At 35.9% G+C, this 15,381-nt stretch overlaps 1 protein-coding gene across 24 annotated transcripts in view; it reads right to left on the bottom strand.

Moving 5' to 3' along the window:
- SOX5 (SRY-box transcription factor 5) overlaps positions 1 to 15,381 on the bottom strand; it is a 952,888-nt gene that overhangs the window by 83,957 nt on the left and 853,550 nt on the right. For all 24 annotated transcript variants that reach the window (XM_057701095.1, XM_057701087.1, XM_057701097.1 and 21 more), the window contains one exon: positions 13,563 to 13,648. In XM_057701095.1, the coding sequence (XP_057557078.1) occupies positions 13,563 to 13,648 (86 nt within the window). The remainder of the gene's footprint in view (positions 1 to 13,562; positions 13,649 to 15,381) is intronic.

The following is a 15,381-nucleotide window of genomic DNA, read 5'->3' as shown; positions in this document are numbered from 1 at the left end:
AATAACACAGCATGCTGATTACTGCTCTGAAGCTGTTTTACGTCAAATTGTTATTTATTTATTTCCACATAGCCCTTCTCTTCCTGGGTGTAAGTATGTCGTTAGGTTGTCTATTGGGTAGTCTAGCCCTGGTCTGACCCGCTCATCTCTCTTCTCCTTCCATGGAGATGTGACAGGAATAATAAAACTTCCTATTTCTTGCCTAATTAGATCTTCATCACTGGCCTGACTATTTTCAGGTTTCTATAGCATTTCTTCTGAATGCCTCAGGTCAATGTTACCTCAGCACCCTTCTCTTATATTTCCTTTGACAACACATGAACAAATGTATCGCAAATCAGAGAAGTCCCTGTGTAAGGTGTAAAGGCTCCTTCTGGGGAATTCTGGGGCTCGTGGTTACTTTCATAGTGCTTTGCTTCATTTCCCCCCTCCTTCCAGGATACATAGTTAGAACAGCTATACTTACTGCTTTTTTTTAAATTAATTTTTTGGCTGTGTTGGGTCTTCATTGCTGCATAGGGCTTTTTCTAGTTGCAGCGAGTAGGGACTACTCTTCATTGTGGTGTCTGGGTTCCTCATTGCGGTGGCTTCTCTTGTTGCAGAGCATGGTCTCTAGGTCCACAGGCTTCAGTAGTTGTGGCAGGTGGGCTCAACAGTTGTGACTTGAGGGCTCTCAAGCAGGCTCAATAGTTGTGGCACACAGGCTTAGTTGCTCCATGGCATGTGGGATCTTCCTGGAGCAGGGATTGAACCCGTTTCCCCTGCATTGGCAGGTGGATTCTTAACCACTGCGCCACCTAGAAAGTCCCTCATTTTAAAAATAAGAAAACTTGGGACGTCCCTGGTGGCTCATTGGTTAACAATCCTCCTGCCAATGCAGGGTACACAGCTTGGATCCCTGGGCTTGGGAGCTCCCACATGCCACAGAGCAACTAAGCCCGTGCGCCACAGCTACTAAGCCCTTGTGCCACAACTACTGAAGCCCGTGCGCCTGGAGCCTGTGCTCCACAACAAGAGAGGCTACTGCAATGAGAAGCCTATGCACAGCAACAAAGAGTAGCCCTGTCTCGCCACAACTAGAGAAAGCCCGCGCACAGCAACAAAGACCCAGCACAGCCAAATAAATAAATAAAATTTAAAAAAAAATAAGAAAACTTGAGAGCTGGCCAGGTTAAATGACTTGAGACCAGACTCACATATCGCTTGAGAAGCAGGCTGAGAGCAGGACCCTTATTTGTTAATCCCTTCTTTGTTGAACAGTTTGGGAGATTAGAGGGATCATGATATACCAACTGCTCTGGCTGCCTTTATTATGCCCCAACCAGCCAGCCTTGCTGTAAAACTCTCCCCATTGTAACAAAACACTGTAACTTTCCAATATCACACAGTTTTCCCTTTAAAGGGAAAAGTTTGTCCCATTCACAAAAAACTGTCAATATTATAAAAGTAAAGATGCTCTAGTAACTCTTATGGAAAAGAAAGAAATAGAGAGATACATTCTTTTTATTTTTTAGGAAGATTTCAAACAGTTTTTGTGTAGTCTTACATGTAGAAGGAAGGTTTCTATATTGAAAGGATATTTTATTTTCCTAAAGACTTTCACCTTGCATTATATAAGGAGGCATGGCTCCCAAAGAGTGTATTCAACCCCAAATTAAATTGCAATGGATTTCTCCATTTGCCATACACCTCTGTACTACAGAACAGATTTGCTATATCTTAGAAAAGTACTTGCTAACTTGAAATATGGAAGAATTCGTTAGGCTCATTTCTGACAGTGGAGAAATCCCCCAAAACAAGATATAATGACAAGGATGACAGCAGCTAATGAAGGCTGGATGCTTATGCTATACTAAGCGTCTTGTACGTACTATCTCATTTAATCCCACAACAGCTTTATCATGTAGGGACAAAATTATCACATTTCATGAGGGAAGAAACTGAGACTAAGAGGTAGTCCGTAGAGCTCAAGCTCATAACCCATCATACTACATGTACCATTTAAATATTATGTATTTGTAAGAATATTTTACAGTATTTGTTTAAAAACAAATTTTTAAATGTTTTTTTTTTTTACAAATTGAGAAACATGCTTTAAAGAAAAAAAAAACATAAGTCATCAGGTCATCTGACTATTGTACTACTACAGCAGTAAACTACTAGATGGTTACAGTGCAAAGGCTGAGCCTATGAAAACTACATACTCTATGGTTTCATACTGCATTTAATGCAAGCTTGTGTCTAAGGTAGCACTAAAACATCCAAACTTAAAATTTCTCTGGAAGGAAATCAGATGTAAGATGAATCAAATCAAGATGAGAATAAAAATGAAGAACATTTAAGGGCCTTTTTTTTTAATTGTTTAGTTAAATGTCGTGGCTTATCGTCTATATGTTAACCAAATGTTTTAATTGTAACTATTTCTAACAATTTAAGATTCCTTGAAAACTGAAGAAGTAAATTCAGGGGACAACTAATCATATCTGTATGAGTTTATACAGCACAGTATAGTCAAATTTCAGATGCAGACTTCTTATCTTAAAGCAACTAGTACAGATGGAAGGACAATATTTTCTGTAGTTCTGCCTCATTCCAAAAAGGAAGTAACCGTAATTTTAACTATCACTATTAACTCTTTTCATTCTACGTTGAAGAAGTTCTAGAATGGCAAAAGCAAGAGAGAACATTGTTGCAATTTCCATGTTGGAGATAATACTTATGCTGGCCCAATGCTTACTGTACCAAATCACTGGGGGGCATACTTTGAGTCTGTTCCTCCATTTCTTCCTGTCTCCTTCCTTTATCCAAGAAGCTGTTGGTAAGTAAAGGGGGTATGACATTAAGCGAAAGGTCAGGATTAAGAAAGATGGAATAATTAAGGGTTCCTTTCCTGCCTCCCCTTTCTTTTCATGCCATCAGTTTGGCAGGACAGTACTGAGAAACTTCCACAGGAAACAGCAAATTTGAAATACGCTGGGTTGGCTTAAGCTTTTTATCTGAAGGAATCGAATAGGGCTCTCTTTTCAAGACCTGCAAAGACACTTGCCAACCAAATGTAGATCAAAATTGTAACGTGGTTTTTCTCCTTGGTCTTTCTCTCAGAACATTTCATTCATCACTGCAAAATCTTATCTGCATGATTATATAATCAACTTTTGAATACTATCTTTCTTCTAAGAAGCATAGAAAGTATCAACAAGACTTGTGATGTAAACAATCTCACTTTGAACCTTTTATGAACAAATAGATATGAAACAGCAGGCTTCTCTGTTGTTTTGTTTTCTGAATTCCTTGATCTTTCAATAGCTTTCACAAAAGAATTAATTCACAGAGCACAATCAGTGAACTCAGCAAAATGAAAGCAATTCAGAAGGCTGCCATTGTTACTAATATGCAAATCCTACCCATTGTTTTATTCATCTTTAATTTAATAGTCTAAATGCAAAAATAGCAATTTTTCTCCCTTCCTTTTACACAAAACAACTTAACAATAATATATATGAATATATGCATTTATTTTTAAGGATACCATGGAAAAATGGGAAGCTGCTAGATTTAGCTTTCAGCTGCTAGGATTCCAGGCACACTTCTGCTAGTATCGGATTTAGGCAGGTCACCACTTAAAGTTGAAAAGTGCCTCATAATAAAATTCCAGAGTTGGAATACAAGGATGATTTTTAAATTTTGTTTCAGCGGCAGAATCTTTCATTCAAACAATCTCAGCCCGTAGAATTCAATCTATAAAACAAATGAAAGTGAATGGTACTTTTTGGTGGTGGTGGGAGCCACTCGGACTCCTGCGAACAGTTTGAAACAACTGCTTTTAAAGGTCTCTAAGGTCTTTTTTATTTCAAATGCACTTGTTAGGACAGGAGGTTGTATGACTTTCTTCAACTTCTATTCTACTTTCACACTCAATTCACTCTCTTAAATTCCAAGCTCCTCTACTATCCATCAAGGATTCATAACTAATCCATCTCTGCATTCCTTATGCTGCTTAGTTTAGTCGCTGACAAAGAATAAATATTTGTTGAGTAAATAAAATTTCTGAGATACTATGGGGTTTATAAAATAATTCACTTCCATATTCAAGTTGGAAAATATAGGAACTATTTCCTTAAAGGAAGTAATGAAAAGTTTATAAATGTTCTCAAATTTCCATGAGAAACAGTTTAGCTGTACAATAAAGGAGTAGAATAAGAGAGAAGATGTCTTAGTATACATTCTACTAATATATTTAGAAGAGTATGCTTTGAAGGATTATACCAGAAAATATTTTTTATATTATTTATTTTAAAATGTGTTATTACATTAAAAACACCTATGTAAATAACTTATTTTAAGTTTTATAAGCTATTTAATTTTATTTAGTTTAATAGTTTTAAAGCTATTTATTTAGTTTATTTTTAAATTTTATAAGCTATTTTATTTATGAGCTGGCCACTCACAGACACAGTTCATTTACATTATATCCATGGAAAAATAGGACTTGACGAGAGGCCTTATTCTCATTTTGTAGGTATAAATATTGAGATAAAGAGTGAGCAATAGCAAAATATAGAACTCTGCACTGCAAGTAACTACTCAGCTGTTTTTTCTTTTTTGGAATAATTAAACTCATTGCCTCCTATAGATTCTTATGATGGACCTTAAAATTTCACCACACAGATGAAAAATATTATTTCTCATAAATAAGGCAATGTTCCTCAATTTTACTAACTTTCTTTAGATGCTGCCTGCAAAATGAATCCATATAAGAAAAGTCTGCCAAGTCCTCATTTGCAAGATTGTCTTTAAGCCATAAAAAAACCAGTTTCAGTACCAGCGAATAACATTTATTAATCAACTAATAATCCCAAGCATTTATTATTACCTAGGACATAGTATTTGATAAATTGTGATTAATACTTTTATTGCTCTAAGCACTTTATGTATATTATCTCATTTAATCCTCGCAATAAGATATCATTTACATCCACAATTTATTGATAAGAAAACTAAGGCATGGAGAGGTGAGGTAACTTGCCCCAAATCACAGAGCTAGTAAACAGCAGAACCATGATTTAAAGCACAGATGGCTGCAGGTACCACACTTTTAACCATTCCATTATACTGCCTCTCTCTAAGTAACAGTGCCCCTTAAAATATTAATCTAAAGATAATGCCTTAATATAATAAATTTTTTTTGCTTTAGTCTATGTTATTTTCCCTCTAATTATCCCCTGCTAAGAGACTAACTTTTTCTGTATATAATTAATTAACTATGAAGACTTCTGCCCTATGTTTACCAGTTATATGTAATATAATTTACATATTCCAGCTGCAAGCTTTGAGATTTAGCCATATAAATAATGGATAATATTCGTGGATAATATTCAACAGTTCTCTGGTACCAAAAACCAGACAGAGTTTGTTTCTCTTAAGGAGCATCTGTCTTCATTTGGGTTCTTTAGGCCCAAGATTCTTATTGGTTCTATTAAGGTGATAACTTTTACTTATGTAGAATTTTACTCCCAAAGTTGAATTTGTCTTCATAAGACATTCCTTAAATAAATTAAAAAATACTAGTAATATAAACTAAACTGACAATTAGGTTGAAGGACAAATTTGTTATAGAAATACAGTCTGTGAACCTGAAGAATATTGGTTTCTCTCCCTTCTTATATATAACCAAGACTAGAGAATTGAGTCATTGTTTCTCTTGATAAAATGAAAAACCTGTATACTTCTAAAATTACAATAAACTGGTATTGTTCCTAGGATTGCATCTACTGTTGGCCCTGGGCCTAGAAATCCTTGTATGTACGTTAATCAGCCTAGAAACATTTCAGAGTAACTTAAGCATGTGTTGATTAAGAGAACACAGAATGCCATCGAGGAAGGGGCATGGGCTTGTGACCTGGAAACCCGGCACTGATAAACAGTTTGTATTATTTTAGTGTAGGCAATAGGAGAACTTCAAATACAATTTTAAAGTTTACCATTTGATTGGTCATTACAATAGAAATGGGTAGTGTGGAAAAGCGCACGAGTACTGATGTTTCTGTCAGCACGTAATGAGACACCATGAAGCTGCTGGAAACAAGGAAATACAGAAATAGCGTGAAAGAGACACTGCCGGTACTGTCTCCATTGTCCAAACGTCAAACAGCTCCCGGGAACCCTAGGGGTGGTAATAACTAGGGAAGCAGTTCCTACCAGGTTTTTCCTTAAAGGAGATTCTTGAACACTGCTGGGTTCTGACTCTAGCCCATATGGGCTTGGAAAAGTCAGAGAAAATGTTGGCTGCACTTTTTCAGGCCTATTTGCATATGTTCTTTAGTATGCAGAATGTCTCTGTATATAATTTAATTGTTGTTGGGTTTTTTTGCCTCTATTAATACATATGCAAATGACTCACACTTGCAGCTGTGCTGTATTAATCATATGTGTGCTTCTGTCTGTCTGCCCTGCAGGCTCAGGGTCGAAGGGAGAGGAAAAGAGGGAATTCATTCTTTTAACCTGCAAGGAAACTCACTCATGCAGACGGAAGTCCGACAGCAAACAACACACCAGGGCTGCGACTGAGATGAAGAGCAGTTGACCATTTTTCATCCTGTATGGAAATGACTGTGACCTAAGAGTTAAACTGAATAGTAGAGTATCCAGGTAGGTAAAGATGAACACTTTACAAGTATTCATCCTTGTAAGTAATTCCTTCAATAAGAAGGTAAGACGCCTCACATCTAGACCTCTCCATATGGTTATTTCTTCCTTATTGATTTTCTGGGGGTTTCTCTTGGTCAGACACATAAAGCCACGCTCAGTCACTTACAGTGCTCTGGGAAATATGAAGCATTATCTGTGTCCTGTCATAATTATTGACCTCCTTCGGAGACTGGCAGGAGGTTGATAAAAAGATGAACTTCATTTTTTCATCCACATCTACCTTGATGTTACTCTCTATCAGATGGAAACTGAAGCCATTTCCACTATGACTTCCATGTACCTTTGATAGCTAGGAAAAAAAGACTGATTTTAGTTGATACTTTGTATAATTCATTCTCTCCTGTGATCACCTGTCATCTATCATATTCTCTATTCCAGAGGATGCATGTTTCTGATATTACTGGCTGCTGGAACTGTAGTCCTATGTGATTTCACTTATGACAATTTGTAATTTTGGGTCTTTATTCCAAAAAAATCATTATGCATTTTAAAAATAATCCTACTAAAATCAGTAAAAGGTGAATTAATTCAATAAAAATTCTTGAATGAATGCCACTTGCTTAGTTGAGTAAAATATGACCATCCAAAAAGAATTTCCATCTTTTTTCTCCCTGCTTATCACTATTAATCATTGGTTGCAGTCAACATTTTTGGCTTCCTATAGGTAGAACAGGTGGCAACCATCTTTTGGCCAACACAAATACAGTATTTATAAAGTGCGAAATAAGTGGATAAATATTTCCTTCTAATTTCCAATCTTAGAAGCCTAGCTGAAAAATAGAAATAGGATACACTGCAACTCTTCCTATTAAAAAGTTCATGATGCCCATTAAGTAAAATGCAAATTAATGACAATGAATATGAGAAATAAATGTTACCTGGACTTTTGCCATCATTTGGTTTCATTAATTAGAATTTGCTTAGCAGATTTTATCTAGTCACAAATGTCCAAAAGATTCAAAAGGGTAAGTTATTTTGCTTAAATAATTATACTCACTTCTTAATATTGAAATGAAGCGAGGTTAGTTTTCTATATAAGTTAATCTCCCTCCTTTAAAAAGAGACAATATTAAGGGAACAAATATCAAAAAGCATCCTTGGCTCTTGGAAGAAAAATAAGTAGTTTGAAGAGGAAGGGAAGGGGAAAGAAAAAAAGAGAAGGGAGGCAAAAAGAGAAGGGGGTAAACTGTATGAGATTCCTAACTGGCGAGTTACTATTTTTTTTTTTTAAACCTTTAAGAGATATACTTTATTATTATTTTTTTTGGGGGGGGTACACCAGGTTCAATCATCTGTTTTTATACACATATCCCCGTATTCCCTCCCTTCCTTGACTCCCCCCCCTCGAGTCCCCCCCACCCTCCCTGCCCCAGTCCTCTAAGGCATCTTCCATCCTCGAGTTGGACTCCCTTTGTTATACAACAACTTCCCACTGACTATTTTACAGTTGGTAGTATATATATGTCTGTGCTACTCTCTCGCTTCGTCTCAGTTTCCCCTTCACCCCCCGCCCCCTCCCATACCTCGAGTTCTCCAGTCCATTCTCTGTATCTGCATCCTTGTTCTTGTCACTGAGTTCATCAGTACCATTTTTAGATTCCGTATATGTGAGTTACTATTTTGATAATACATCTTTACATTATTTAGAAATAATTTCCTTTAGTGTTGTATTGGCAAGGTGAATCATACAGAGTCAAAAGCACCTCCAGCAATTCACATTCTCATGTACGTCTACATGTGTGTTAACAAATAACAAAAATAAACTAAGGTTGAAACGTTTGGTCTTTTTTTTTCCTCCAAACTACAACTTTAAAGGAATTATATAAACTGTAATAAATGCTAAAACACATTCTTTATGCAGCAGCCCATGGTTATAAATAAGATAAAGAAGGAGCAGAAGAGAGGAGCTACGGATTTCTCATATACTAACATTCTTTTAATATGGGTTGAAAAAATATTATGTTCCCTGGCATTTAAATTCATACTGCTTATTCCAGAAATTAATCATATACTGCTTTGTGATTTTACTAAAAATGATTATGATCATTAGCTCACAGTAGTTTCTTCATTTCGTTATGATGTACTGAGTACTAGCTACTTGCTAGGCGTTCTCCAGAGCACCTGAGATACGTTATTGAACAACAGCAACAAGTGATGCTCCCTGCTCTGGTGGAGCTTAGAGAATATTTGAAATAGGCAGACAATAAATAAGGAAGATAAAATGTAAGTTATATAGTATGTTCGAAGATGACTAGGCCTACAGAAAAAAAGCAGAATAAGGGAAATAGGAAGTGTGGTTATCTCTGGAAGGGTTATTTTATGATTTCAAGGGGTTACTTAGAGTAAGCCTAGGTGAGATGACATTAGAGCAAATTCTTGAAGGAGGTGAATTAGCCTTCCAGGCAGGAGGACAGGTAATGCAAAACTCCAAGTGGGGAGCATACCTTGGCAAGTCAAGGGACAGCGAAGAGTCTAGTTAGTTGGAGCACACGGAATAAGGCAGTGTGGAGCAGAACTCTCACAAGCAGAAGTGTTAAATACTGTAGTGCCAAACATGGTGCTAGGCATGTAGTGTTTTCATAAGGATGAAAATTAATTTATATAGGAAATTAATCATTAATATTCAGCCTAGTTCCACTGTTACAAAGAAGAGCAGCTAGTTAACAAAAATAGATACATGATTTATTTTAAGTGTAATGTTAAGATTCATTCTTCACCCTTTCATTTAATAAATATTTATCAAGTCCATTAAATATTTTAAGCACTTGGTTAAGTGCAAACGATGGTGAGTCAATAACTTTATAGATTTTGCCATCTGGTAGAAGCCAGAAAGTAGGATTTAAAACATATTCTACATGCACTACGAGAGGGGAAATACAGTGTGCTCTTGGCATACATAAGAGCTACATTAATCCAGACTTGCGGCCAGTGAAGTCTTCCCTGAAAAAGTGAGGTTTTCACTTGCAACTTCAGGGATAAGTAGGAGTTGGCTTGGTAAAAATGGTGGGTAACAAGTTTCCCAAAAGAGAAAATACTGCATGTAAAGATCCAGAAGGGATAGAGAACTTGAAAACACCAAGGTGTAATTTAAGGTATTTAAGTAGGAGAAAGACATGATCAGATTTCCTAATATCATAAAGATTCCGACAAATGTGTAGTAGAGAGTGCGTTGAAGGAGGCAAGATGAAGACTGAAAGGCCAGTTCAGGGGCTACTGTGGCAAATTATGCAAGCAATGAGGGTAGCCTGACCCACAGAGTGACAGTTAATATGCAAAGAAACAGAGGGATTCTTGATGTATGTAGTAGGTGGAACAAATAGATAGATAATGAATGAATAGGTCCAGAGCAAGAGGGGAGAAGAGAAATTGAAGATAGTGCACATGGCTTCCAGGGTTGAGCAATAGATGGAACAAAGCCATTTGCTAAGACAGAGAACGGGCAGGTGTGGGAGGAAGGAAGAGGCCCGGCAAGGCCCATCTTGTAGTTGGATTATTGTGCATGTAAATGTCTACGGTCCCTCTTGGGAGCCAGCAAATAGTTGGCTAACTGGATCTGAAGCTCAGGAAAAAACTTAAAAGCTCAGGAGAAATCTCAGAAGAGACAAGGACAGATATTTTGTTATAAAAGACATAAATAAAATCGTGCCTGGGCACAACATGTTAATTTGTATGTTTTATATACATAATTAAGTCCTTTTTAAGCTTTTTAACAGATTAAATCATTTTTCTTTATATAAATAAAAAATAAATATTTGATAATGCTTAGACTATTTTAACTGCTCCTAAAAGTATATAGTAAGGTGATTTTTAATGTATTTTTTATTGCATGGTAAGTATTTTGTTATTTTATCTAGGAACATGAGGGGATATTTAAGTCATAAATAGTGGTTAAATTTGAAATGTCGTTTTGTTTGTCTTTTAAGACAATTGTACTCGTCATTATTTCTTCTTTAATAAAGAAGAAACCCTGGTTATTCGTTTTAGTTAATATTATCCAAGTGTGAACAATTACATGCAAAAGATTATTTGCAAAGAAAACACAAATGGTAGGTAAACAAAGTCAACCATGAGTTGAAATATATTTACAGGGTCCTTTCTTGGATCTAGATGTTCAAAAAGAGAAGCTTGAATTAACCCATATATCTGTGTAAAGAGGTATGAGATAAAAGACAACGTGCAGTCTGAAGTAGGGAGCTGTCATTAGGAATCCCGCCATCTCCTTCAGTATCGCAATGCATATAGAGGATTTGTATTAGTACCAATTAACCAGCATTACTGTTATAATTTTATTAGCAGTTTACTGAGTTAGTAAATGTCCTAACTAGGGCAACGTTTCCAAAGTTTAAAATAAAATCTCCTGTACTTGGAAAAGCAAGAATAATTATTTTGAAACCATGGATTTTGGATTTTGTGACTCAGTTTTCTTCTTTGTCAAATGGAGTTATTAATACATAACACAAAGTGTTGTAATAAGAATTTAATGAGATAATCTTTGTGTGAAAGCCATACCAGAGAACCTAGCCTAAGAACATAGGGCTGAATCTCAATAACTGAAAGAGAATCTTAGTAACTGAAAGGAACTCAAAAGTGATGAAGTCTATTCCAGGTATTATTAAAGGATGGAAAATGGAGATTTATCAGTATAACTAAAGGCAGAGTTTGGAGAAAATTAAAACCGGCTCATACATTTTACTCCACTAAGATGAAACTTCTCAGAGGTACATTCACAAGATTGGGGTGAATGTTGGGTTAGGGTTAAGATAAAACTTCTTTCTGACTAGGTATTGCAGTTAGCTTTTCTCTGACCTGTCTAGGAAGGTTTGTGGAGAAGAAAAGAATTTGGATGCTATTTTAATGCAAGGGGAGGGAGAGTATTACAGGTCTCCTTAGCAGCTCTGGGGAAAGCTGAAGTCAAGGTTAGGGATCTGTGAATCTAGTGTTAGGGAGAGGAGTAGAAAAGTAGGTTGGTGTAGGCACCCTAGCAAAGGTGAGAGTAAGTCCACTTCAGAGGAAAGCCAGATTCTCTGTCATGACATGTGTCTGGAACATGAGTTTGGATTTGAGTACTGTTTCTTTAATCATGAGCAAAAAGTGTGTGTGTGTGTGTTTATGTGTTTGTGTTTTAATAGAAGCTAATGGCTTATCGTGAAAGAGCTAAGATTAATAATTTTCTTGTTGTCTCAGTGTTGATTTACTGAGACCCTAACTAAAACTCATATATTTTAATGGGTACAATGCCACTTACATAAAATATCTTTGCCCTCTTTATAGATCAAATTATAGTTGAAGCAAAAGCAAATATGTTTGGTGTCTTGTCAATTTTTTTTGTATCTTTAAATTTTAAAGGACTCTGATATAAGGGCAGAAATAGAACTTACGTGTCAAATATTTTAATACTTTCTTTAGAGAAAAATAAGTTTGGACTGCTGCCTAACAAAGCTACTTTCTACCAGAATCCTGCAATGAAACACAGGGGATGCCTCCAACTTGCCCTTGCTCCCTCTCACTGCGAATCCACTGGTGAAAGGACACGAGAATGCCTAATTTGTTGTGAAAACTGATGGCCTAGATCTCTAAAACTCCTATTTGCCACATTCAAATCTACTGCTGGATATTCTTCCCTCTTCCTTTAAACCCACTACTCTTTTTAGTTTTACCTATTATAGCCACTTCTCTGTATTGCAGTTATTTCTCAGATTTCAAAGGATAACAAATGTTACTTTTATTGTCCCTATGACTCCAACACTTCCCAAGGCTATTTCCCGCTCAAAGAAACAGACACTCACACTGTAGCTTTCCCGAGAAAAGGTAGAATAGGAATGACTGTCATTAACCTCCATAGAACACAGTATGTCTCAGCTCCTCCTGTGCTCCTCCTGTGAGACTCAACTGGTTTCTCGAAACCCACCAGGTCTTCTGACAATTCCCTGTGCCGACCAGATGTATCTGTCTCCTGATGCTACAATTTAAACTATGTTTTCCTTCTAGGCTAAGGTCATCCATCATGACAAGGCACTTCCATGAATACAACTTAATTTTATTAAGCACAAGTGCTTTATACTTGGCTTTACCGGCAAAGGAAAATATAAAACCTCTCACAAGGGGAGATTAATCCTATTATTAGATGACTGGGTTATTCCCATTAATTGTGTACCTATAAAGTCCATAACAACAGAAACTAGGACAGCAGGATGGTAATTCAAAGATTTTAATAGTTAATGAAAGATACATTTAATATAATTTAGTTGATATTCTTTTCAACTGCTGAGACAAAACTTCTAAAATCACTTGCACATCTGGTGAAGTTATCACCAACATTCATGGATATATGGGAATATGTCTTCTGCTGGGCTAAACAGGTCTTAATTAGGATGTCTGTGCTCAGTTAGGCACCTGCTTATTTGGTCTTCTTATCCTTGCTTATCCAACTGAGCTGGCATTAGCAGGAGAATAAAGAGATCTACAGAGTGCTTCAAAAATATTGGGCATCTTGAACAATTTTAAATGTAATTTTTGTTAAGCTGTCTTGATCCATAAGTATCTGAATATCTCTTGTAGTTTTTTTGTTCTTTTTATCTTGATGAGGACCATTCTGTGACGAAATTACAGCACACAGTAATCAAAGCCAAACTACAGCTCATTTTGTTAAATCACACCAGGCAATAAAAAGTTACAGAAAACAGGGCTAAAAATTTAAAAAAACAACTTTGGGTTGAGAATCGGTACACATAAATTCAAAAACAAAAAAGTGTGAGTCAAATATCACTAGTCAGTTTTATTCTGCGTTAACACGATAATGGCAGTTTTCGATATTTACTTAACCTTTGTCTCTGGCGTATTGTTTCCTGACTTACCTGCAGTTGGAGTGGGCCTAAGCCTGGTGTTGCTGCGGCAGCAGCTGCCATGGTAGTTGGGATCAGCTGAACAGGGTAAGGGTCACCTACGTAAGAGAATAATAGAGGCGTCAGCACCTTTTATCTACTCTCCACCTGCAAATTAAACTCACGCATTCACTCTTTCCAAAAGCCTTCTTTTGTGTGCCTTGCTGAGGCCTAATGAAAAGCTCTATTGTGCAGCTTTTTACTAACACTCTTTTCACAGTTCTGGCTGAGAGAGGAATGTGAATAAAAGGCACAGGCAATTAAGGCGGAAACCTCATCCTTTTTTCATGATGTATTTAGGAAAATGGGAGGAAAAAGTGCGCATTGATCAGAGGGCTGCACTTTATAACACACACACACACACACACACACACACACACACGCGCGCGTGCGCGCACACCTGATAATCTTGATATGAGCATACCAACTCCTCAGCAAATTTAAAATGTTATTATAAAAGGAACTTAACTAAACTTAATTCTAACAAACTAAACTCTAAAGATTTAGGCCAAGTAGCTTATCTTTCGAATGCTATATTACTGTCTTGATTCAAATAACCTCTGAAACAATGTCCTGTGGACTAATTCACTATAAAGAAAATATCTAATGCATTTTTGAAAGTTATATAAATATTGGTATCTTTATTATTCCAGAGACAAATGTTTAAAAAATATACTATAAAGAATACAGAAAATAGATGGTTTTTCTTCAAGGAATTTCTGTTTGTGGGAAAATCTTAATTACAATTTTAGTAATTTAAAATTAAAGCTTTAATATAGATGATCTATAAAAAATAGAGAGACACACACAAACATATATGTATAAATACATATAGAAGATTATAATGTACTTTTTTGATGCAAATAAAGAATTTTTTCCACTTAGTAAAGAGGTATGCAGACATTTTGCACAGAGCCCAGTGATACACTAAAAGATATGAACATTGTTAGTTGTTTGAAATATAACCATAGCAAAAATGGAAAATAATAACTATAAGAACAATTTTCCAATACATAAAGCTTTTTGTAGAACTATAATTTGTGAAAAGCTTGTTGAATGTCAAATGTATGGAAATATAACTGAAAATAACTCAGTTAATATGTTCATTCAAAAATATTTATTGAATACTGCTCTGTGTTAAATACTGCTGCTGACACTAGAAACAGAGCTTTAAAGAAGACTCATGTCAAGAGGTGTTTTTACTGGAAACTTAATGAAGCTTAAGCTTTGGGGTTCTGGAAAGGGACCCAAGCAGTGTGTTCACAGGGTCATATATTTTTATATTTGTCAGCTTCCTTAATTTTTTACTTTGTTGTGATTCTTTTATAAATATCCTCTTTTGTACTTTATATGAAGATCATATATATATATAATTTTCATATTTTTATTCTTAAATAGAGTCCCCTAAATTATATGTTTCAGGCTTCAAAATAACTGAACTGTATTTCTGCTGATCTGGCTTTACAGCTTAATGGGAGAAAAAGACAAAGATAATTCTATGATTAGTATAAAATACAATGACTGTTAAGATAGAGAAGTATACAATGCCATCGACTGTATTGTGGGTACCCCAAACCTAATTTAAGAGGTCAAAGACAGCCTCTAAGATGAAGTCATGTTTAAGCTGAAACTTGAATTAAGTGAAAGCTAGCCAGGCAAACAAGGGAAGCATTCCAGGAAGGAAAATAATTTCCATTAAGATTCACAGTCAAATGGGAGTGTTATATCATAGCTCAGTCCCTGAATTGCTCAAGTATAGAGTACAGGTAGGGAAGTAGAGATAAATAGGGTC

The sequence above is a fragment of the Hippopotamus amphibius genome, chromosome 12 (genome assembly GCF_030028045.1).
Source record: "Hippopotamus amphibius kiboko isolate mHipAmp2 chromosome 12, mHipAmp2.hap2, whole genome shotgun sequence".
Taxonomy (NCBI): Eukaryota; Metazoa; Chordata; class Mammalia; order Artiodactyla; family Hippopotamidae; genus Hippopotamus; species Hippopotamus amphibius.
This window is presented reverse-complemented; position numbering and strand designations above follow the sequence as displayed.